Raw genomic sequence first — 26,794 nt, forward strand, 5'->3', positions numbered from 1 at the left:
CACTCCCAGGCAAGAAGCAGCAGACAGAAGACCAACACAGCAAAGCAAACAGCAAAGTGGCAGTTCTTCCTGGCAGCACAGCAATCCTACTTCCTGGTAAATGTCCTCAGTCCAGAAGTGCTGTGAGTATATGGTGTTAGAGGTCCAGTACCTATACCCAAAAAGGCTTTGGATGAAGAGGTAACTTCAAAGGAATTCTCTAAAGTGCACAAGGATCCCTTTTAACCCAGCCCTGGCTCCAGACTACCAGTAGGGAGTCATCAGTCCTTTGTGTGAGGGCAGGCCACAACCTATTCAGATGTAAGTGTGAACTACCTCTCACTCTGCCTGCAATGTTAGGTTAAACTGCATACACAGGCTCTCCAATGGCAGGCCTGAGTCAGGTTTGAAAGGCTACTGTAGTGGGTGGCAGAACCAGTGCTGCAGGCCCACTAGGAGCATTTGACTTACAAGCCCTGGGCACACTTAGTGCATTTTACTAGGGACTTACCAGTAAATAAAATTTGCCAATCACGGCAAGGCCAATGTTACCATGTTTTAGACATAGAACACATGCACTTTAGCACTGGTCAGCAGTGAAAAGTGCAGAGTGTCCTAAACCCAGTCAAAACAGGTGTTCAGAAAGCAAAAGTCAGGGGAAACCATGCCAAAAGAAGCAAGGTCTAACACACTCACTAGAAAGTCAGAACAGCAAAATGATAAAAAGCACCATGAGCACTACGAGAGCATCAAAATCTGGGATATCCCCAAAGGGTCCAGTCCTCAACAGTTCAGGGGCTGTCATGCACAGACTATGCCCCTATACTAAATAAAGAGCTGAGAACATATCTAATCAACCACTTTTAACAAATCCAGAATGCTGCTGCCAAGCAAGTTCCTAACCTGAGCAGATGTGTTCACATCACTCCTACCCTCACAGACAAGAGTTACCTGCTGAAGAAGAATATCCATCAAAGCTCTCTGCATTGCCCACAGATCAATTTATAGCACTGGACCAAACTTCTACAATCCAAATTCAAACTCTATATCCAGAGGAGGGGCCTTAAATCATGAATAACACCACTGATGTTCTCCTGTCTTCCATAAAACATATGTAGGTGGAACCTTCTTCTCAACAAATTATGGACCACATTGCCCAAGAAAATAAGGACAATCAGTAACCACCTAGAATTTAGAAAAACAACAAAACCAGTTTTTTTGCCCAACGCATTACTTAACTATTAAATACAACACATGGTCTTTGGTTGGGACAAGGTAGAAAGCAATTTAACAGCGTACTGCCACGGGACTATCAGTGTTGTCACTAGAGCTGGGCCTGGTCAATCCTTGTCATATAAATCAAAATACTACCAAATAGGTCTGAATATCCTGGTGAGGTAAGACCACAGCAGCACAAGACAGACCTGAAATTACTGAGGAACCTTGTTTCTTTCCCACAGAAAGCCCCATTATTGTTTTACAACCAGTGTCCTATACAGGTGTCATCATCAGCAAACCTGTGCTTATGGTCTGGGAATCCAACTTCTATTCTGCCTTTAGAACTCACACACTGCACCCAACTTTTTTCCACACAAGACAAATCATTAAAGTACACTTGTAGCCATGCAACCAAGGAGTATCCCAGAACTCAGTGAAAATAAGAGCGCTGCATGGCTGATTTAGAGCTACAAATGCTATATGAATTATATATATGGAGTAAATACATACCCAATATCCAAGGAGCAGTTAGGCCTCACTGTGGGTATGGAAAGGACTGTACAAATGTCAATACAATACAATGCAATACAATACCTTTTATTGTAACACAATATATGAATTACAAGAAGGCAGACCACAACTGATCTTATCCTCAAACATAGGCATTCAAGGAAAGTGAGCTTTGAGATATTGGGAAACGGAAATCAATCCTATCTCATATCAGTGACATCACTTTGCAGAATATCTAATTGTAGATTAGTTTTGGAACAACTTATCATTCATGCACCTTAGCAATTGCCATTGCTCCAAAAGAAACACAACACATCTTTTCCACATATAGTGCATAGCTCATTTCCGATGACAATGTAGCAGTTTATTATGCCTCATGCTAAAAGAGAAAACTCCACTGTGCAAGTGTTATGGGGATGGAGAAGCCAGCTACCCAAAATGCCATTACTTGCTTGCTCTTAGAGGCCCCTCTTTCTGAAAGACTATGTGATCTGGTAGCTGCAGCAGACCGAGGAAGAAAGAAATAGAATGTAGTGGACACACCTGACACCAGTTTATTGTAAGTGCTCTCTGAAAAGTGAAGGCTTTTCACAATCCTGGGGCACTGTGATATACAGAACTGGCTGCAGATGTTTGCAAATGCAGAAGTGTGCATTTTAGGCCTGTAAAAGAAGGAGGGCAAACCTAAGACTATGCTCCACAACACAGGTGGAGGTGCACAGTCAATTACACCCTCTGTTCATCTACAAGGAGGTTCACAGCTAGAGCGGGCCCCTGAGGGAGACTTTTAGGAGCAGGCAGGGTGCATATCAGGATTCCTTCCTCTAATTGGAGGCACAGACTCTAAACATCTTTTGGTGGTCCTGGGAGGGAAGTAATCTAAAGATGTTCTGCACCAAATACAATACTGCACAGTGAGTGGCTGCCATTGAGGGGAATGTTTCACCTGGATCTTTTCATTGTTGCTCTTTTTTCTATGGTGAAGTCCAACATGTTATCTAAACTCACACTTGCCAGATGAAAGCATAATTTCTTCCTTCCCTGGCTAGCCGTGTACTTACTGCTCAGATTCCTCTTGATAATTGACCTTTTGGAATGGAGACACATATTTGAGAAACTTGGCTTGCATTTATTTATGCAATGGCCTAATGTTAAATGTTTCTCCTCTTGACCTCCACTGTATTAGGAAAGAAATTTTTTTATCTTATCAGTTTGATATCATTTTGTGTTTGATTGAGTAACAATGGTCATTTTTATAAAACGTATATTTTCCTTTGAACTACATTATTTGAGCTGCTAGTCTTTTTATCCCCTTCAGAGCTGAAGGTTTCTCTCAACTCAGGTCTTCAGCGGTGGTCTTCCCACATAGGGGTGAGATTAGGATACTATTAAAGTGTCTTTCATTTACTTTTGCCACATCTCTTTGGCAAGGCTGCAGTGGGAGGTTAGCATCACCACATGTAAACATAGTTGGCAACTCTCCCATCCTGGTCTGCCAGAAAGATTTCTCACAGTTGTGTTATATAATCATTTGCAAGATACCCATGCAACAATGTGGTAACTCTTTAAAGCAATTTTCACAAGAAGGTTAAATGACATTTTGATGCCGGAGTTTATCAGTTGAAGTTGATTTATTATTGGATCAGAGTTATACAGCAATTAATGCTGTATCATGAAGTCTGATGTGAGGCAAAAAAGTGGCACATTGTCTGCCAGTAGAATCATTCTTTAGTTCCAACATCTTTGATAGGTCTTGACCAAAGGCCATACATTCAAAGAGCCTTGAATTTATTTCCTTTGGTTTTCTTGTTAAATGCAATTTTGATTTATAAAAACTACGGATCTATTAGTAAGCCTAGAAAAAAAATGTTTTTCTGGAGGACAAAAGCGTTATATTCAAAGTACTACCGGTGGGAATGCTGTGACTGCTCCACCGTTATATCCACATCCCCAGATGGATAAAGGGCTGCACGATTTTTGCCAGGTCTAAAACGTGACCTATAAAGGAGAAAGTGATTAAGAGTGGAAGAATTCATTTCTACAGACCATACACTTCCTGGAATAGGTCAGCGTTTTCCATAAACACACGGCGTTTTATGGACAAGACCTCCTTAAACAAAGCAGTCCACGGACATACATTCTCATTAAAGGATTTATTTATTTATTGAGAGGGCCTCTATCCATAGTCACTCTTTGTCGTTTAACACCCCCTTCACCCACATTGACTGCTTGTCCGCTTTTTACCGCTGAACTCCAATCTGCCTTGTTTTATTGTTAATTTCAAATATTTTACCCGGAGGGCTGCAAAGTGCTGAAGGAAGCTCTCTGCACTTTTAAGTGCACATTGCACTATAATTTTCATGTTTAGTTTTTCATCCCAACATAACCAATGGCCAATTTTGAAGATCACATTGTTAGGTAATATAATGAATACTCCACTCCGTACTGCTAGCCTTGCTTGTAATTTTTGAGGAGTGTATTATAACTAATGGGCAGTTGGTTCCATATTATTGAGCAAACTCCAATTTGAGTCAATTTCCATGAACATCGGAAGGTACAGGACATGTTCTTTGATTACGTTGTCAATTTTAGTGATGTGCTTAGTAGGACACTTGACATTCTAGGTGGTGGCCTCTAGATCTGGGCTATGGTTGCTCATTAAGGAGCTCTAAGTTTCCTGGACAGGTGTGATAAATGGGTTTTAAGTTCATAGATGAGGTAATCTGTTTATGAAAACATTTTCTGAGGAATGGAGGGGGTCTCAAGAAGTCAAGAAGTTGATGCCAGGCCAGTGATAACAATAATTTTAATCTAATTGCCCATTAAGAACTTCCATTTCTAGCTGATAGTCATGCCAATGACAGGAATACCTTTAATACAAATGCCTATCCAGATCCTCCATTTCCAGCTGATAGCAATGCAAGATTGTAGAAGTTCTCTGATTTACCTCAGTTCCACTGTGATCATTGCTCCCATCTTGATCGCCCATGTATAAGGCCTCATTTTCACTGTTGGCAACAGTACACAGGATTTCTCAAGTAACTTGTCCTGCGCAGTAAAATTTAAATGTTTGTATCATGTCACAGATCAACTGTACTCTTTCTCACGGGGTTCCTTGCCACCCGCAGTCACCTCTTTTTTTTCGGATTTTGGTTTGTGATCTTCATTGGAGTCTTGTGGTTAAAACCCTCTAACACTGGTATATTTATATTCATTAGGATTTATGCTCAGTGGGTGTAGGAGGAATCTCTTACTGTCTGACTCTGTCATTCATAGACTACTGATTCTTGTTTTTAGTAAACATGTTCAGAATAGAAGTAGGCATGTGAGCAGATTTTTCTTTGAGCACATTTCTCAAAGCTTTGAAATTAGCATACAGTGAACAGTTTCTGAAATGCACTGTGTACTCTTCCTGCCATTGCAGGAACAGAAGACATCCAAAAGTATACTCCTGTCCCTAAAAACAAGAGTTTTGTTGGATATGTGCCCCCACATCAGAGCAATGGATACTATGGACAGCCTTAGCAACAATGCTGTATGAAGTGCGAAATATGTCACATCCTGTTGACAGCACAGCATCTCCCACATGAGCACCCGCAGGAGAAGGGTCTCTGTCTGTTCTGGGTGTGCCATGCACCTAAGGCCCTTGGAAAAGGGGCAGTGTGATTTATCACGGGGGGAGCGTAGTGACCACACAAGGGTAAACTGTGAACTGAGTGGACAGCAGGCAGAGCTTGGAGTGATGGCATGGAGGGGGCAGAGGGGGCAGACCTGGGCAGTGGGCCAGGATAGATAAGGTTGGAGAGCAGACAGTCTAGAAAAGAGAGAAGGGTAATCTGAGGAATAAACAAGGGGCGGTGAAGGAGAGAGAAAAGAGGAGTGTGGGGCGAGAGAAAGGGTTAGGGCAAGACAGAGAAAAAAGGATAGAGGAGAGAGAGGATGAGGATGGTGAAAATAGACGGCGCTGGTTAGTCAGAATGAAGAAGATGATGCAGAGGGAATGAAGTGGGAGGTGGGTAAGTCCGAGCACAAAAGAGAAGGGTAAAATTAAGGTGGAGAGTGAGACAGATACAAGAGGATGAAGCAGAGAGAAGAGGAGGGTGGACCAGAGAGGGGAGGAGAAGACAGAAAAGGAGGAGGGCAAGATGGAGATGGGAAGCAGGTAAGTGAACAGGAAGTGTGGTGGAGAAGTTAAATGTGGTGTAGTAGACAGTGAGAGGAGGACTAGTTGGAAGGGGTAAGAAGGGAGCAATGGAGAGAAAGATAGGGAAAGGGAGGGAGGGTGAAGGACAAGAGACAGATGTGAAAATATGGAAAAAGGTGGAGGAGCAAGTTAGGATAGCAAGGCACACGGATGGTGAGACCTAGTGGGAAAGGAGAATGGAAAAGTGGAGAGGGAGAGGAGAGGAGAACGGTGAGGAAGAGGAAGCAGATGATGTCAAAACAAGGACTATAAGGCCAAGAGGAGGAGGGCAGGGCCGAGAAGAAGGTGAGGTGGACAAAGAGGAAGAGAATGAGTTTGAAAAAGAACAGGAGGGTGAGGAAAATAAATCAGAGGAGGGTGCAGCACAGAGAGTGGAGGAAGGCTAGGTAAAGAGATAGAGGGAGGTACAGTAAAGGGCACTGGACTAGTTACATGTGTTCACATGTACACATGTGCATTTAGGCAAATTTTGGAGAAGTGCAAAGCATTTCTTGTACAATATCAATCAATGAGACCACACACTCAAAAGAATACATCAAGACCAATTTACAAAAGTAATTCAGATCTGTATAACATTTTTAAGACCAATATCATCCGAATTGGGTAACTACCTTTTAAGATATGAATTTTTGAGGTTTTAATAAAGGTAGTCTTTTGTGCGTAATTATGCACCGTAGAAATCAATGGAGAAATTATTCACAAATGCATATAAAATCAGGCAATGTGTTTACCAATGTCTCATTTTGCACGCATGTCAAGGTCATCAGGGTTCACTGTGGACCAGCTGGAGAAGTTTGGGCGACTCCTGGTTTCGGCGGGAGCAGCTGCAGAAAGTTGTTAGTGCTGGTGCTAGGCCACTGTCGGGGACCACTTGGAAAAGCACTGCACAGGCGTACTTAAAGGTAAGCCCTTGAGTCCCCTTGGAATGTAGAGGTCACAAGGGGTGGGGGACCCTCAGAGCACAGCTGGATCTGCGGTGCAGGACACAGGCCGGAAGAGTGTAGAGCGAATGGGTGAGCCATGAGCTGTGCGCAAAGGTGTCCTTGGAAGCAGGAGGTAGGTCACTTGGATGGTCACTTACAGGTCAGCAGAGGCACTCTGGTGGGAGGTCCTCATGGTTTCTGAAGTCCCTTGACTGGGGCTTTCTCCTGGCTTGTTTACAGTCTGAAATGGACTGTCTTTCTTGGTGTCTGATGTGAGGTGACCAGTACCTAGGGATTTTGCACGGTTTGGCCACTGGAGGGCGCAGTGCCACCAAACTTGGCACACTTGCAAGGTTTGCCCTCAGAGTCCATCAGGTGAAGTTTGGTCCATCTGCGGTGTCTGGTTCCTTTGTCAGCAGCCAGTCAGTGAAGTAGCCTTCCCTGGTCCTGTGGTTTCTTGTTGCAGTGGACTGATGCCTTCACTCTGCAGGCAAATTTTTGGAAATGTATGAAGAGTGGAGGTCCTCTGGGGGTTTGTAGAGTCCGTCCAATGTTTAAGCAACCCCTCAGTGGCGACTGTTAAGTCCTGGGTGAAGCAGGCAGGGCTTGGCGCCTGTTCTTGGTGCAGCAGGACTTCAGTTCTCGAGCTTTGGGTCTTCTTTGTTGCTGGTCTTCTTTTGTCATTGGAATCTGATTTCTTGGTCTTGGGATGCCCACTAAATACTGTATTTAGTGGGCATTTTAAGTAGTAACCTTATGGTGGCTACACCCACTTAGTGACCACTTCCTGTGGGCACAGGTCACTTTCCTACACTTGACTGGCTAATTTCCTTCCATGCAAGATGGAAGAAAACAAAAATGGAGTTATCACCTTGCATGCACAGCTTGGGGGATTTGCAAGACAGGACTGACCACTCCTTTTGTCCTTTGTCTGGTGTACCGCCATTGCTTCTGCAAAAGGTAGGAGTTTACAACAGAAACAGCCATCTGCTGCTAGCAGCAGGCCTGGGGTTGAATTTCAAGGGCAGTGAGATTTTTGAAGCTCGCTAGCAGGGCAGCGCACATTCCTGAGGAAGGGGTCTAGCACCTCCAACCAGGAAGGGCTTTGTTCTGAGTCCCAGAGAGCAGGATCTCTCACCCCAGGGGCTCAGAATTTTGTCTGGTGGTGGAAGGCTGGTTGTGACCTACCAGCAACCATGCCAGAGTAGTTAGCTTTTGCAGGGGCTCCTCTAAGGTGACCCTTGGGTAGATTTTGTAATAAATCCAATACTGGTATCAGTTTGGATTTATCATTCTGAGTTGTTTGATAACAAACAATCCAGGGTCATAGTAGCCACCATACAGCTGAGAAACACATACTGACCAGTGCCCAGCACACACATTTAAAATGGCTGCTCTGTTCACTTACTATGTCCCAGTTCTGTCAGGACACAGTAGGGGCATAATGCTCATGCAGCTATGCCCTCACATACAGTATAGTGCACCCTGCCTTAGTGCTAGAAGACCTGGTAGAGGGGTGGAATGTCTATATTGCATGTGGTGTGTAGTGGACAGGGCACACATGTTGCGTACCATGTTGAGTTTGTCTTTTAAAATTGCATCAGAACACTCAGCCTGCAATGGCATCTAGATGTATGGCCCTAGAGGGTGGCACAATCTGTGCTGCTGGCCTCGGGGGCCTACCCTCAGTACCCCATGCCCTAGGTACCTAAGTACCATTTACTACGTAGCTATGGTGGCAGCTAAAGGTGTTGCCAGTTGTGCCAATGCATCACACAAGTTTTAGGGAAAGAGATCTGGCCCAGGGAACCTGATTAGCAGGGGCCCTGAGAACTAACAATTTTGAGACCACATCAAATACCAGGAAAAAAGTGGGGGCTAACATCGACAAGAGAGGCATTTTCTCACACTTATGGGTCGTCAGGAATTGTCATATTTCTCTGGCTCAGCTCATAATTCCAGGGCTTTGCCCCACATGCTGGGACAGGTTAATTACTCTGCTCCTGACAAAGGCCTCCCCACACAAAGGGAGCAATTAACAGTGATTGGCTCAGTTCCTGGGAAGTAAAGAGTGGGGAGGAAAATCTACATCTGATAATTAGCTGTCACACTGCACCTGGACTCGGTCAGCCAAGACCCACTGAACAAGGGAGGAAGCCCGTACATCTGGAGCCAACACAGAAGGAAATTCCCTATGAAGTTTTGATTGGAAGGGATCTGGCAGTGATGTCAGCTAGGGATGCAGCTGCGGCCCTTCGAGGAATTCTTCACAGAGAAAACATGACAGCACCATATTGAATTGTCCCAGAATGCTGTGCAGGAGAGTTTCAACAGGGTGGAGGGATGCAGGGGCATTCTAGCATTGGCAAGAGGGGCATGGTATCTTGAACTTTGCATCCCCACTTATAAATCCTTGAGCAAGGAGGATACAGAGAACAATACCCAGGACCTAGAAGGTGACGACAGAGAGGTAATGAACAACTGATGGGGAAGGAGATGGCGAAGCCAACTGGTGTCCTGCGAGGAGAGTCTAAGGACTTTGTCTTCAACTGCCCCCCAGGATTTGATGGGTCTCTCCTGGGCCAATGGTGCTGGTCCTTTTATGCCCCCTAAAGACCAGCTGCTGGAAGTTCTGGCAATAATACCCTACTAGGTGCCCTTGCAGATAACGAGGAAGCTGTGGGGCCTGTGAGTGTGGGCAGGATGGTGCCCTGCAAGCTGGAAGCTGAGGGGAGGCAAAGGATGTCCCCACCAGCAGGAGATGTGCATCAGGAGTCAGAGTAAGTGAAGTCTGGTGGAGGAAGTCAATAAGAATATCTCCCTGCAAAGTGCTCCTTTTAGAAGGCAGGAGGCCTGTTGAAAAAATACCTAGTGGCTAGAGTTTGCCGCCAGAAGTAAAGTGAAACCATGATCATGAAAATGAGCTCATCCGGCTAAAGCTATGCACCTGCAATTATTTGACCTTTGACCCCCTGAAGAACAGAGTTGCCGTGCTCCTGGCACCTTGCATGCCTCCTGAAATGCCTCCAGTTGGGCCCGGGACTGGAAGTCAGAAAATCTGTAGTTATTTTTAATTTTCTTTATCCTGGAGAGAGGTTGTCTGTGGGTCCAAACTTCAGCCCCGAGGACCTAGGGTCAGACCCCAGTGGATGCTCTGACACATCAACTGAACATTGAAGGAGGCCCGGATACCCATCCCTGGACCCCAGCAAACTAATATGAGATGCCAGCATTTTCTTCTGGCTCGTGGACCCTAACACATGAGGAAGACAGCTCTGTTGTGTCTTTCTGCCCCTATGACTGTGTATATGGGTGGAACCAACCCTACGTGCCACTGCCGCAGGAGTAGTACACTAATCATCTACCACCACAGGAGTACAAAAAGAACATCTCATCTTCGGTGAGAGCAGAACATCATCTGCTGGCTCACACAAGCTGGAGTGCAGTACATGCTGACAGCCGGAAGAGTTGGAGGGGCTTTAGAGCACCTCCTTACAGCCCCCCAGTGACCCCCACTTACTCTTAGGTACCCCGGCTTGGGACCATGAGGACCCCACAGAAAGAAAAGACCTGCAGTCTAAGAACACAGCAGTAAGGGTGCTCATTGGTTATTCATTGCTTAAGCCGAGGAGCTCTACATAATGACCCACAAGTAGACTGAAAGTCCACAGTATGCTCTTTGTGGTACCCCAAGGAAGGTCAGTGACACCACTAGCAAAATTGTCAATAATTTTGAGGGCTGTTCGTGCACCAAAAGTGCGCATGTGTGTTTAGCCGGCTGCATTGCTCCCACCCAACATACATGCGCACTTTGCATTTCTCCTCCTGGCTGAAAGTGCACAAGTCTTCCCTTCCTTTGTGAGTGACGAAGCAGGCCACTCACACCAATCACAATGCTGTTGTCATGCTGGTGACACCAGCTTTGTGATTGGCTGAGGGGAGCCTGGGTACTTTCCGATGAGGACGAAGGAGATGAACCCATCTCCCGACAGACAAGGTAAGTAGTTTCCAAATTTTTTAAAAACATTTTTTATTCCCGCCCCGCCACCCCCATTCAGGGGCAGCCACCCCTGTGGTCTATCCTTTATTTCCTCTTTCTCCCTGTTTCCATACATCATTGCCTTTCACTGCCACTATATGTCTCAGCTTCAGCAGGGAATAAAGTGCTTTTAGCCATAATCGATGCAGGGACAGAAATGGACTTTGGACACAATCTGTCCAACTTTCTGAAAGAATGGAAGTGTATTGAAGCTGCAATTTGTCTTATATCTGCATGAACAGAAGTGCATTATGGGCTTGTGCCATCTCAGTGTCTGTTGGCACTGAAGGCACTGTTGTGGCCACAATTTTTCCCCTCATCTGCAGGGGCAGAAATGCAGTATCTGCAGAGACAGAAGTATATTGTAGTCACAATCTGTGCCCCCATCTGCAATGTTAGAAGTGTACTGTGGGCAAATTCTGTCCCAGCATCTGCAGGGATAGAAGTGCATTAGGAGTTCATTCTAAATCAACACCTGCAAGGACAGAAGTGTGCTATGCACTTAGTTTGATCCCATGGACAGTAGTGTTCATCTTTCAAAAAATAGAAATTTGGGGAAAAATAAAACACACACAATATTATTGCAATGATTCTAACAGACAAAAATTTCAAGAAAATGCATTTTCAAGGTGCATAAAACTGCAATAGCGGTTCCTAAGTGGGCAGATGACCCACTGTTCTCCCTGGGGGGCACAATAAATAACTCAATCCCCCTGGTGGACGGCCTGCCCAGCACATTTATAAATGACTGCCAAACAGCGGGTCATTTATAATGCATTGACAGGAACGGCCATCACGGTGGATCCTGCCAATCCATTTCCCTGTTTGGTGAGGGCACCGTCAGCAGGACGGAACCCTGCACCAGTTTTATTTTCAAAATAACAAATCCTTGAACTGGATTTTCTTTTTGAAAATAAAAAAGAAAATGTCCCCACTTTCCATGGAAGACATTTTCCATGATGAGGGGGCCATACATTCAATATTATTGCCCCTCTCCACCAGGGTTTGCCTGAAGGTGAGGGACAGTAAAAAATGTCTAAATGTCAGCTCATTCCACTTTGGCAGGTGGACATATAACCATTTCTCCGATGGTCCTTAATCTATCGGGCCATCAGAGAACTTTAGCTGTGGCAGTAACAGGGTAGTCCTCACTGTAGCCAAACCTAAGGTCCACCAGCATCAAAATCTGATGGATGGATCATTATCTTGGCAATATAGGTACTCCAGTACTGTTCTCATGGAGTACCTATACTGCCAAGCTAGAGATTGTGTCCTTTGTCTTTTGAATGTTCAACTAGGTGATGACCTAACAGGTGCCATCTGTTGATTTACCTTTTGGTCCTTTGAAGAGTTTGATTTCTACAACGGTCTCCAGGATAGGTCTTCTTCTACGAACATAGAGTCTAACTATTGAGCCAGCCTCCTTAAGAGCTTCCACCGCTCTGCTGTGCGAGACCTCCGAAACATCAACTTCATTCACTCTCAGTATGCAGTCGTTGACCCTGTAAAAGGACATATTGTATTGTCATTCATTGCCAAATGTGACACTTTACTTCTGACTGTTTACAATTCTTTTCACTACTTTATTAATTTCTCTATTCAATAAATTATAGTTCTATTTTTTTTTTAGAAAAATCCATGGATGATTCACAAATTGCAATGCAAATAGAGACTAAACTGATTTGTTTTGTGTTGCTAGCACACTCACATGTTCTCTCTTTTATAAACAATGCACATTAATCACATTGTTATCACTCATGGCCAAATTATCAAAAGTGATGTAAATGTGCCACATATCAGCAAATGTAACATTTGATAACTCTGAAGCACTAGTAATTGTTGCATGGTACATTTATTTCTAACTCAGTGTAGTTAACTTTCAATCTGTAATAAAATGATTATTGACAATCAACACTAATAGTTCTCACATTACTCTCTATTTTCATATTTATATGTTCAATTTAAAGAGGCCATTTGGAATGTTTCCTTCAAAATGAATGACATTTCCATCGTACCCGTGGCCTTTAAGGTATATAAAATGCCGCAAAATGTGTCCATCCATTCTGTAGCATAGTTACAATTGAAAAAAGGATGACTGTAAAATAAAATGTTTCTTGCCACATGTGCCACAATGTTCAATTTCAATAATACTTCTGTAGTAAAAGTCCTCTTATGGCATCATTGAAAGTCAAAATTTCTGTGTGACTTTCTAGTTACATGCCACATATATGGTGGCACAAAGTAAGTCCCCCACCCATGGTGGCATGCCGTTGGAGGGAGCAATGGCGACCCAGGTACCACAAAGACTTCCCCCCAGTTAGGTACAGTGACTCACCGCAGCCACCTGTGGTGGGATCCTTGTCCACCTTTTAAAGTGAGATCTCTTCTTTCAATTAAAAGCAGACCTGAGGGTTTAATCAGCCAGTCTAACTTTCACTAATGCACCATTCACTATGTATGCATGAGTTGCATATGGACTGTGAACAGATCATTTGTTCTAATATGGTACACTGTCCCAGTCTGCTCCCAGCTCACTCAGATAAAGGTGCGCCATCAGTTGACAGTATACTGCTGCTAAGAGTGTGACAGTTCACCCTCTCTGTAATACACGCTCAAATGCCTTTTGTTGATAAGGTGAATGTATAACTGAGGGTGATGGTAGGGCAAGCAAACCTCGAACAACAGCTTCGTCACAGGGCTTTCAAGACTGATACCACACCCTTTTTTTAAAATTTCCTTGTCTCACCATTTCTACTTTGCTCTCAACTCAGGACTTGCTTTGAAGTTGGGGTGCAAACAAGCAGTGCAGTCAAAAGTAAAAGTAATTTAAGATCCAAACTAAGTGCATAAAAAGGAAAACATATTCACTAATGACCACACACAAGTTAAGCAAAAACAAAAAGAAATATAAAGTGGAGGTAAAATCTTTCCATAAGTCCGAGAGAGCAACTATAAATATGGAATTCTCATTCCAAGACTGAGGAAATATAATACAATTGCGAAACAATTACTTGTGTGACTTTTCAATGAGGTACTGGCCTAAAGAAGTATGATTTTCAAGGTCTTAAGTCTTAGGGAACATTGTTACATTCAGATTAGTTCTCTTTTCTATAGCAAGCTCAGATAGGCTGATAATGGTCCTAATGGTGAATAAAAATAATCAAAGTTACCAAACAGCGCAAAGCCAATACATTTCACATTAGTGTACTAGTATCTGAAAAAAACAGGTATGCACAAATAAGTACTGAATATTTGCGCCACAGACTCAATCCCTCTTGCTTCTTCACAATAACACTTGTAGGAGCAAAAATGACAATACAGTGCAACTCATTTTAAGATGCGGATCAAATTCAGATGCAGTATTGTACAACATCAGCTGGAGTTTGGAGACACTGTTTGTGCAAAACACATTTAAGTGCAAATGTACTAAAACAGTTAAGAACAAATATGTACCAAGCTACTGAATAATTTGTTTCATAGTCAATGATACTGTATTTTTCAGCGTTTGTTCAATGCCACAACAGCCATTTGCTTCTGAATCGGGATACCGATAATCCACCTCATGACCACGACTACAATCCAGCTCATGTTCCAAAATCTTCTGTCACTTGTTTTCACAGTATTGTTGAATGTCTTCACTATATTAATGGGTTTGTCCATATGTTGACCACATACCAGGGCCTACAGGGGCCCTAACATGTACTCAGTTCCACACATTTACTTTGCAAACTTCGACACCAAGTGACATGTCATAAGGCTCTTTTCTTTTCACTTTTGCAGTTTCCTCTTTCCTTCTCCAGACATCACTATAACTCATGTTCACACACCCTTTATTATGAGAAATCAGCTCAGGTGATACCTTGTGTGAGGCCTCCTTACACAAAGCTACTCAAACAGGGAATTCCACATGGTCACATTAGGAGACCGATGATAGGTGGCAATTAAATCTTTTGCTGTAAGTTTCCAATCAAAACCATTCACACATGCAAGCTGTATACCTTATTTTAACTTTTAACAAGTGATTAATTTTTCTATAGTTCCATTGTATTGGGGGTGATATAAGGAGCAAATGTTTAACGATTGATCCAATTTTCTAGAAGAAACTGTGCACTTTTGTTGGTCAGAAGCCTCCTAGGTAGACCCTCATGCACAGAAAACATCTCTGAGAAAGTTGACTACATCAGAGTACGTAATTTAATTCACCCATGCTACTTTTAGCCAACTTGAATATAAGTCTACCAGAACCAACAAGTACAGAGACATCCTTTCCACTCTCAAAGGACCAACAATGTCAAAAACTACCTCACTGCATGAATTAACTGGAACCTCCAGATTACACAAAGGGGATACACAGGGTTTTAAAACTTGTCAGTTAGAGAACAAATACTATTCTTTCTTACAGCACATTCAACTTTGAAATCCATATCTGGCCACCAGAAATCTATATGTATCCTTTTCTTTGACGTTCCCTCAGCAACTTATTTAAACTAGATCACAAGATTTTTAGTGGCACCAGTTTTGTGCCTCTGTACAACAATCCATTCTCAACTGACTGTTCTTCATTCCAAAAGGTGTAATCACCTCTTTTAAATTATTATAGGTTAGCCAACTTGGGATCAAAAAGGCTTACATTTTATCATTCATCATCTCTCTAAACCACTTTTCTTTTGAGACCATACCTTCAGTTACACCACATATGTTCTCATGAGAAATAAATTCCTCTTCATTGTTACCACTCCTCGGCAGACACAAGATGAGATAAACAATCTGCTGCAAAATTCAATTTTCCTGCAATATAATCTAATTGCAAAGTAAATTCCCGAAAGAAGACTTTCATAATGAACGACAGTGCATCTAAGACTTTTTTATGTGTTTTTTTTGCACCATCTAACGAGCCCCAGCCAGGGATCCACAGCAACGGTCTGCTTCACAGCTGCTGCCAAATACACACACCGGATTCCAGAAGTGAAAGCACACCATTGCTAAGCACTACGTCCCCAGCTCTAACGTAATAAGATTGCAAACACAAAAGAGACAACCTATTTTCTTATCCTGCTAGACACATCATCAAGCCTCTTTTAAGAAAAAAAGCCTTAAGCTGTTTATGAACCATCCTAACTATAAAATATTCTCCCCACAGAAAAGTCCTAAACCTGGCCTAAGCCCGCTTGATTACTACAGGCTTGTGCTTAGTGACAGAATAGTTTTTGTCTCCCGTTGCCCAAGTGCAATTATCAATTCATTTGTATCTGGCCCATGCAATAAAAAAGCTCCCAGGCTTTTCAAGTTGACATCTGTGACCCTGATGGTCTACCTACCGGGCACAAAAGCTTGCAAATTATGGGCTTTACCAAAAATCGTTTTGACCTGAACAAAACCTGATTCGTCAGAGAAGTAATATTCTTAGTACTCACAAAGTCATATTTTTGGTTTGGTTCCTTCCCCTGAAAAGCTGTGACCAAGATATTCTATCTAGTCTTGCCAAATCTGCTCTTATCTGCTCTCAAGGTAAGGCCATGTCCTTCAAATCTTGGTGAAGTGCATTCATCATTACACTGTGTTCTGTCCAATTTTTCCCAGAAATCATATTATCGTCTTGATAGAATTTTACACCTGGAAGATCGCCTACAACCATATCATATCTATATCAACATCCTTTGAATGTTACTTCTTAGCTTCCTCTTCCTTTACTGGTTTATTTGGTAATCAAGAAAACATTATCATCCATACTAACATTGAGTGACACACTCTTCCTGATTCCATTCTTAATTTATTCCACACATATTACCATATGTTTACTGCCCTTTGCAACAATACATATTTCAGAAAGAGTAGTTTCCTTCTTCATTCTTAATTCTTCTCTTATATTCTCAATGTTGCAGTGCAGTACAAACTGCTAGTCCTCTCTTCAGTAAAGGAACCAAAGATACATGATGAAACTAGTTTCCTGAGAGTCTTCACATAGTCTTCCATTGATTCACCTTCAGCTTGTGTTCCACTCCCAAAATGGTAATATCCTCAAATTGCACTCACTTGTGGTAAATAACTGATATGTAGTCTTTTAATGAAGATGCCAAAATCATTTAGGGCCCGATGTAGCAAAGTATTCGCACGTCACGCCGTTTGCGAGGTGCAAATGCCTCTTTGCTATGCAGAAATGCATATTGCGAGTCGGTACCGACTCGCAATATGCATTTCCGACTCGCAAATAGGAAGGGGTGTTCCCTTCCTTTTTGCGACTCGCAGTGGGATGCAATACCATTTGCGACCGCGTACGGCATCGCAGTTATCATCCACTTCAAGTGGATGGTAACCCACTCGCAAACTCCAGTTTGTGACTGGACCCAAAAATATTTTTTCAGGGCAGGGAGTGGTCCAAGGGACCACTCCCTGCCCTGAAAAAATACCGAAACTAAAGGTTTCGGGTTTTTTTTAAGTGCAGCTCGTTTTCCTGTAAGGAAAACGGGCTACACTTAAAACAAAAAAAACTGCTTTATTTAAAAGCAGGTCACGAACATGGAGGTCTGCTGACGTCAGCAGGCCTCCATGTTAGCGAGTGCCTATACTCGCTATGGGGCCGCAATTTGCGACCCACCTCATGAATATTCATGAGGTGGGTCATTGCGACCCCATAGCGAGTTGCAGTTGGTGTCTGAGACACCGTACTGCATACGAATTTGCGAGTTGCAAATTGCGAGTCGCATGGACTCGCACTTTGCAACTCGCAAATTCGACAGTTGCTACATCTGGCCCTTAGTCTCTAGCTCCTTCGTGACTTAAAGGTGGGAGAGTTTCCAACCTCCTGTCTATCTGCTCAGAGACAGTGCTGAAGTACAGCACATTTTCTATCTGCCTCTAAATTTGCACCACACACCCTGACCACACATCCTGACATGCATCAAGAAAACGTTTTCCACTTGCCTTATAGTAGTGAAGTTATGCTCCACATTTCTTGTTACAGTACTACACAAACTTAATTTCAGCCACCTTAAACTCTCTCAGGAACCTACTCGCACTAAAATTCTGAAAGTAAATATGAAGTCAGAAACCAAACTTGGTGGAGAAAATATTTTATAAATTGCCGTATTACTCAAACGTTGCATATGACAACTGCAAATGGCAATGTGACTAGCTGAGCACAGCAATAAGCAAGGCTTATTTTATTAAAACATGCCAAATTGCATATCACAACTTCACCTAAGCTCTTCTGGCCAGCAGCAGTGTCTATTGGGGTCTATGAATGACTTACATCACCTATGATATAACCACATCATTTAATAATGAAACCCAACATTTTATGCTTCAGTTGTCGGCTGCCACTTTTGTTCCCCTGAAGACTCAGAAAGATTGCAATCACAGACCTTTTCTCCCAAGATGTACTCAAGCATTTGCCTTTGAGTTAGAAACTCGAGAGAGAGAGTGGTGTTGACGCCTCACAAGAAGGCAAGGAGACTTATAGGGCTGTGTTGAAAAAATGCCATAACTGGTTAATTTCAGACCAATATTGCTTCTTCCCAGGAGCAATTAACTCACTTGAGAAGCTGATAAACGGGCAGCTCTTGGAATATCTGGAAACAAGTAGACTACTTCATCCATGTCAGTCGGGGTTTTTCACCCAAAGAGAGTTTAGGGGTAATATTATTAAATGTTTCTAAATATATTAAAAAGAAACTACATTGAGGGGAAGGCTGTGTAGTAAGCTGGGTTCTGGGTGTAATACCCCCCACTTCTTTTGCCTGGCATCTGTATGCTTTGGACTGTAGTGCACTGGGATCCTGCTAATGAGGGACCCAGTGCCAGTGCTCTCTCCCCTAAATTTGGTTGCTTGGTAACCTTTTACGCTCACAATTGCCATCCTAGTGCACTCATGTAAGTCCCTAGTATATGGTACTTAGGCAACCAGGGCATTGGTACACCAGGGGTCCCAACATGAGCTGCAGCATGTCTTGAGCCCATGCAAACTATGTCTGCAGGCCAACCATTGCAGCCTGAGTGAAAGGGTGCCTGCACCCTTTCACTACAGATATAAGGCTTGCCTCATATCCTGGTCTCTGCACTTAAACATTGTAATTCACCCCTCTGGTAGGCCCTTCAGCCCAAGGGCAGGGCGCTGCCCTTAAGTGTGAGGATACCCTTGCATGAGCAGGGTACCCCTACAAACCCCAGACTTCATTCCCTGGGCTTTGTAAGTGTGGGGAAGCCATCTTAAGGTATGTAGTGGACACTGGTCAACATGAGGGGTCCAATTACATAATGGCTTCACTGAACCTAGGCATGTTTGGTATCAAACATAATGGAATCATGCAACTACACCGATTCCAGTGCTAGTTGCATGATACCATGTACTCTGGGGTTTACTAAGAGGATCCCCCAGTTCTGCTTGTGCAGCCTTATGGGGTCTAGCTGCTGTTGATCCCAGACACTGTTCTGCCCTCCTGCTGGTGAGCCTGGCTCAGGCTGGAGAGGCAGAAAAAAAGGATTTTCTGCAAGGTGAGAGTTGTGACCACCTCCCCTTGTGTATTAGGTGCCAAAGGGCTGGGGTGGGGTGACCTCTGAGCACCACCAGACTGCTTTGAAGGGCACATTTGGTGCCCTCCTTTCATAATCCGGTTTGCATCAGTTTAGGAACCCCTCGTTCCTGCTGTGGCATGAAAATAAACAAAGGACTTGGGAGTGACCACCATCCTGTCCAGCTCCTCCCCTAGGGAGGTGCACAGGGCTCTGCCAGGTGGCCACTTGATTCTGCCATCTTGGAAACAAGATGGGCAGAGGCCCCTGGGAATATCTGACTGGTTAGGTCAGATAGATGATGTCCCTGACCCCCTCTGATAGGTGGGTCACTTCAGAGAGTGACCGACCCCCTTTAGGTTTACATAAGGACTCCCCCGTGGGTGGGTCCTCTGATTTGTCAAGCTCCAAGGAACTCTCTGGTGGGAAGGCTCCTACTGCAACATTGTTTCTCTGGATCCTGCAAGAATTCTGCAACATCCAAGGTTGTGCATCCTCCAAGGTCGAAGGACTCTGCTTGCAGCTGAAGCACAAAGGAATCTCCCTTGAAGTGAAGGAGTCACTCCCCTACATCCGCAGGCACCACAAGACACCGTCAACCGGCTGGTGGGGGTCTGCTGTTCCACAGACATCGGACGGCTCTGCTTCACAGGTGGTGGGTCTGTGGCTTCCTCTAGGTCCTGCTTGTCTTCTGACCAACTTGGGAAACTGTGGGCCCCTGCTCCTACACCTGGACTGGAACCCCTGTGTACTATGACTGTTGCACTTGTCAAGGCTTGTTGACTCTTTCTCCAGGAGCTCTTCAGGTGCTGAGAAGCCCCGGCCTCCACCACTCTGTAAGTTGAAGATCAGCCCTTATCCTGCAACTCCTGCGATGTGGGACTTCTGTTTTGTTGTGCTGCTGAGGCCTCCTTGTGACTACCTTTACCCATCACCTGTCGGTCACTCATGGGGGCTCCAACACTTTCTGCTGGCCTTCATGTGTGCTGAGGGACAGCCCTGACTCCCCCTCAAGGGTAGAGTCTCCTGGACCATGCTTGTCCCCAAAACTCTGCAAATACCTTTTCAGCTCCTGCTTGCATTTGCCAGTGCTTGTTGGTTACCTGGGTGGTCACTGACCCACCTGCAATCTGATGGCTGTTGAAGGACACTTCGTAGATGACTCCTGGGATCTTCTGCAGCTCCTGGCCCCTGTAGCTGGACTTCTTCCTCCACCGACTTGCAGGACCTTCACCACATGAGGGTGAGCAGTGCCACCTGCACCACCTGGGCACCTCCAAGGGTGCTAGACTCTGTCCCCTTCCTTTTCGGTCCTCCACATCCAGAACCCACCCCTGGGTTCCACTGGCCTGGTCACCAGGTCGTGACAGCAGCTGGACAATCCAAGGCTTCCACTGACTTCAGAAAGAGTCCCTTCTCCCCTCTGCATCCAGGTCCCTTGGTGTAGGTACTCCTGTCTTCTGGGTATCCTCGGGTGGTGGCACTCCCAAACCTCCTCTTGTCTGTTGGCTTCCTCTGGGTCCACTGGGAAAGGTCCTGAATCACAGCTGGGGACCCTTACCGTACTTACCTCTGGTGTTTTCATCTACCCCTAGGCCCCTAGCTTATTACCACTCTTACCTTGATTGGGTTCACTATTTCGCATTCTACTTATTTAGTATATGGTTTTGCCCCCGCATAGGGTCCTGTACATTTTATGCTATTTCTATTGGTTATTTTGTGTATATGTTGTGTGTAGATATCTCTAAAGGGAGATATACCAATGCTAGTCTAGTAGTAGTCCTGTAATAAAGAATCCTTTATTTTTGCAACACTTGGATGGTTTTTCCTTGTGAGTGAGTTATTGTCTGACTACTGTGGTATTGGAAGTGCTTTACATTCCTCCTGAATAAGCTTCAGCTGCTCGCCTCAGCAACCCCTAGAGAGATTTTGCTATCTGGACACCTATTCACTATCACTAAGGGCTGCCTGGACTCAGTATAGGTGTACACCATAAACTGAGCCAGCCTCCTACAGACTGCACTGATATTACTTGATCTATCTGAGGTTTGTGATATAATATCCCATGCAATCTTTTTACAATGCCTTGCTGACTTGGGGATAAGGGGTTGGCCTTGGATTGGTTTAAAACTTTCCAGGAGTAAAGAGGACAATCCTTTTGGCTAGCCCCTTTCTTCTTGGCCCCCTTTGCTTGAATGATTTATATTTCTTCACTCAATCCTTTAGATGATAGTGCCTATGTTATGTTGTACTTGCACTCCACTATATTCTGTAACATCAGTCCGAATTGGCTGCTTGTCTTCAGTTCCTCCTGTCTGGGTGACTGACACTACGTTTGTAAAGTGTGCCCCAGGGTTCCAATGTACTCACTGATTGTGCCACCCATTTAAGTATCCCTTTACCTTTAAACTTATCAAAGGCTTGCCATTGCAGCCTTTGTGTGCAGTTGTAAACTGCCATTTTGACCTGGCAGTGTAAACCTTTTGTCAGGCCCAAATGTTCCTTTTTAATACATATGTCATCCCCATGGTAGACCCTAAATGGCCAAGAAGGTGTGCAGAGTATTCAAACAGGTGGACATGTACTTTCAAGATTTAAATATCTTGGTATTGAAAAACTCTTACATTCGTTCCATTTCACCCACTCCCAACCAGTAACCCAATTTCCTACACTGACGCAATATACAGCACACAGAGTTCAAGCATGTATTCAAATGGGCAAACAAATCATTCACAAGTCAAATGTAGAGGTTTTGAGCCTGTTCACAGGTGGGAAGGGTACATGTTGCTCAACAAAGCCAAGCTTGCTATTTAGAGGGGTGCACCACTCACTCACAATGCAAACAGTGGTTTAGAGGTACCGTTCACATGAACAGGGGGCACAATAAACGCTAAAGAGTAACACAGAAACAGAACAGAAACCCAGGTCATAGAAGTACAGCATAGATAGAGAATGACAGCTAATATAAGGAGGTACACTGCACTCACAGTTCATTTCCACTCCCAATAGGAACATCCTACAAAACACTCATAAGGATCTATTCACAAAGCCATTTTGGATCATATAAAGTAGTACTCCAGTAGTACTCTTTTACATACTTTTAGATACTTTTGTGAATTGGCCCCAAAACATTTACAATGAGAATAAAAGGTGAATAATCGTAGAATATTCATATACAATTATGACAACTATAAAGGACTGTGTCGTCTTTGCAATTTTACTAATAGGAACAGGAAGTTTTGAGGCAGATTCACATAAGCATGTAAGAGACCATAAAAGAGAATTTCTCTAGAAATCATAGATGCTTTTATCAATTAGCACCGATGTATTTGACAAAGGATTTTGGAACATGAATAGCCAACTTTATGAGAGCATGTGCTGAACAGACCCAGCACACAGGCAGCCAAAATATATAATAAAAACAAAGCATTTTCCGTAAAACGCAAAGTTGACATTTGCAGTTTTAAAAGATGCACTTAGTAATAAATAAACACCAATGTTAAGATATTTAGGTTTGATTGGCGTTGGAACAAATCCATTGACAGAGGGAGTACTCAGGTCCCAGCCCACAGTGCAAGTCCAACATCTCCTGAAAAATACAATCATTTGGGATTGCATTTTGAGTCTGGACTAAAACATAATTAAGCCTGCTACAGTTTAAAAAACAAAAAAACAAGTATTTTCTCAATGCAAAGCACCTATGAAGTATAATTTAATATGTGATGATCCTATGTAGTTCTGAGATGAAAATGTCTCTTTTGCATTGCAGTGCAGGCACTCCACAGTAGGCGGCGTTATACATCAAACAGCCAATAGTATGAGGTGAGAGAGGGCAGTCCATTGGGTGGCATCAAAGCCCCTTCCATGTATATTGTATAAAGCCATGGTAACAACAGGTTTTGCAGGTAGCCACTCTTTCAAGTAAAATTAAATCAGAATAAGGAGTAGATATAAGGGTCTGGGATTCAATTTAGGATGATTGAAATCAACACACACAACGCACCTAGCTTACTACTGATTGAGAATGAATCAATAAATCTTTCTGTACATTATGTAACAATACAGATCTTACCAAATTGAGTTAACTGCAAACATTTCCGATCCTTTTGGGGACTTTTGTGTAGCAATCATACAAGTCGACTGGTCAGGTTCACAGAATGTAAGTGCAATTTATTTTTACAATATTACAATGTGGAAGATTTTGTGACTTTTTTTATTATTAATTTGCCTTGTTTGTTTTTAATTAGATCTATAGAGTTGAAACCATTCTATTGCCTTAAGACTTGCAAATTCACAAAGATTGCAAATTCCCAAATGTTTTTCACAATTTGTGCACTCTCTGAAAGGATCAAGAAAATAGCCAAAAAGTGAGAATGTCTTAGATTTTTATTTGTTTAAAAACATGGAAAAAAGTGGTAAGTAAGTAAGTTATATCCTAACTAATAGCATCACCATAAGGTGTCTTGTGTCAAGATCACCCTCTCACTAGCTTTCAGAAACAGAGTTGTAAAAACATATTTGTTCCACACTTTACAAGGTGATGGTGGTAAATACTTCCTATTTATTGGAATTCTATCTATTTGCAGTTTGTGGCAGAAATAGGCGTGAAACCCAAGGATGAACCTAAACTATACATTTGTGAAAACTAGACAAAATTCAGAATTCAGAAACAAATCACTTGTGTTGATTAGTCATGATTTTCCCAAACTATGTAGGAAAAGGTAGAAACTAGTGACCATGTTTTTTATCTGTACTTTATTGCACTGAGTGCTGTTCTACAAAAGTAATATACTGTTACATCCATAGCACTCTCCCAGACACAGAAATATATGGTGTTTTTTGGTTGTCAAAAACATGTGCCACTCAGGGCCATCATCCATGTTGTGGCTTATTATGATATCATTTAAATTGCTTTTATGATTCATTATCCATGTAAATATTTAAATGTTAAGCTGTATATGCAGAAGTAACATGCATTTCTTTTGTTCCTGTTCATGTTCTGCATTTATTTTGAACGTTATGTGTGTGAATCTATGATCATATATATGAGATGCACATTAAATGTTTAGTTAAAGTTAGCCTGTCTAACAGCCTTCAAATTTGCTTGTGTTTTATTCAAGAATCAATTGATAAGGTAAAAACCAATGAACAAAAAATGGGTATGAAGAAAAGCTTTGCACGTTTGATATGTGCTTAAGAATCTAAGCCAGAGATGCGGGCAATTAATATCACTCTGATTTTGAGGCTAACATATTATCAGGTGATTACGAGGGTGTTTTACAATATGTGTACATATGTGAACACTGGTTTACATTTGAAAAGACAGAAATCTAATGGATTTCAATATATATTAGCATATGTACTACTATCCTGCATTCCCAGACTTCTCCTGATAAAACTAGTACCCCACTAGTGTGGGCGGGCTTATTGGCTGTGACAAGAAAAGTGCCAAAATGAAACATGGAATCAAAATATTTTACGTTTAAATTTAATCATTCTAGAGCTATGAGTAGCTGTGGTAGTTTGGCTCCTAGTCGGAGGGCACCCAGGGAAACCTGCCAACCCCAGACATTTGTGATAACAAGACACCAGGGTGAGTCTAAGATGCTGTTGCCTGCATGCCCCCTCAGTTTTCTTTTACAGAATGCCCAACAAACTTTAGCTAAACATCACAGACTTTTCTCATGTTTTTATGAGGAAAAGGTCCAAAGTCTATACAGATTCACAAAAGTCCTACTACTCATGTTCTCAGGCCTCTCAGACAAAAGCTTTATGCCACGTATGTGTGTGTGTAATTATTGCCTGCTACAGGAAAGTTCCCAACATGCAATACAGAAAAATAAAGATTTTCCTATTGAATTTCAATCATTCTGGGCATGTGGGTAGCTGTGGTATGTGGGACTGGTGTCAGTCAGTACTCAGAAAAACCTGAGATAGTGCACTGGATTCCAAATTTAAAAGTCTGTCCTTAGCACAGGTGCAAACACTTGCAGTTTGCTTCTCTGCTGAGGAAAGCACATTAGCGGAAGAGACATTGGGTTGAAATTGGAGCTCCATCTTTCCCCGGAGGATGAGTGGCTTATCTTTGAAAAGGGGGAAAGGGACACCTCCCTTGCATGTTTCTGCATCTGCCTAAAGAGGACAGACAGGTAAGTCCCTGGGACCTGCCTAGCAAGGGGCACCCTCGGAAGGCACACTGACTGTATTCCTTATCTGTGTGCTGCACCTTCAGTGCAACTCCTAACATTAATTTTGCCTCTGCACCCGGTAATATGGCATGGGCAAAGTCAAATGAGGGAATGCCACTTTTTATTTGCACTGCCACAAGGTGTGTGCTGGAACCATCCAGATTTTAAAAGCGGTCACACAAGCACATGTGGCCTCTTGTATAATCCCAAAGTGCCCCCGAATGTACAAGGAGTGGGTGCAAATACTTACTGCGCCCTCGTGGCACTGCCTGTAATACAACATCTGGTGTCTATCGTGCTCTGATTGGGGACAAACTCCAATCTGTCCTCAGAGGAGACATGAAGACTGACTGGGTTCCAGGTTTGGGATTTAGCTCAAAGCCAGGACAGACCTGGTTCCCACCCTCCTTTTTTTCTTTCGAAAAAAAAAAAAAATCCCCGGTGAGCTCTCTGCCCACTTTGAGGGGAGGGAGAATGGGGCAAATCCCTCAATCTCCAACTCTTGGGGGGGGAGAAAGACTGGTTGAGCTCCTGGGGTCAGGGTGCATCTCAATGCCAAGACAGGCCAGCCACCACCCCACTCTTTTTTTTTAAAATACTTCATGTCTAGTGTGCTTTCTGCCCCTCTGCAGAAAGCAGATTGGTGAATTCTTCCAATCTGCGAACCTCAGGAAAGCAGAAAGAGTGCTTCAAGGGTGTGGGCAGCCCAGTGCCAAGATAGGCCAACCCTCACTATTACAAAACAAAATAATCCCAGGTTCCAAACCTTGGAGTGGGCAGTTTGGGGTAAACACCCTTATAGATCCTGCGGGGACAGAGAGACAGTTTGGATTCTGGGAACATTGGGGGGATGTGGCCTAATGCAAATACGGGCCAGCCCTTATCCCATTCTATTGTTGTTAAAAATAATCTGTGGTCACAGGCTCCGCGCAGTTGGTATTCAAGTTTACTGACTGGACTTGAGATTTGTGGTTGGTGTGTGATTGCATGGTATGACCCTGGTGGGGTCTCCCCCGCCTCCTCCAGTTTATGTACTTCATGTGTTCTAGAGAATCTATTGTGCACCATAATTTGAGATACATTCAATGCATAAATGCTCTTTTATGCTAAAATCTCAATAAAATATATTTTTAAAAAATCAGTGGTGTCAAGTGTGCTTTCTCCCCCTGGGGAAGGCAGACTGGGAGTAAATCCACACACTCTGCCACCCCCAGAAGGGCAGAAA

At 43.3% G+C, this 26,794-nt stretch overlaps 1 protein-coding gene across 2 annotated transcripts in view; it reads right to left on the reverse strand.

Moving 5' to 3' along the window:
- LOC138249824 (disks large homolog 2) overlaps window positions 1-26,794 on the reverse strand; it is a 3,298,389-nt gene that overhangs the window by 1,828,126 nt on the left and 1,443,469 nt on the right. For both annotated transcript variants that reach the window (XM_069203947.1, XM_069203948.1), the window contains exon 6: window positions 12,206-12,375. In XM_069203947.1, the coding sequence (XP_069060048.1) occupies window positions 12,206-12,375 (170 nt within the window). The remainder of the gene's footprint in view (window positions 1-12,205; window positions 12,376-26,794) is intronic.

The sequence above is a fragment of the Pleurodeles waltl genome, chromosome 8 (assembly GCF_031143425.1).
Source record: "Pleurodeles waltl isolate 20211129_DDA chromosome 8, aPleWal1.hap1.20221129, whole genome shotgun sequence".
Lineage (NCBI taxonomy): Eukaryota > Metazoa > Chordata > Amphibia > Caudata > Salamandridae > Pleurodeles > Pleurodeles waltl.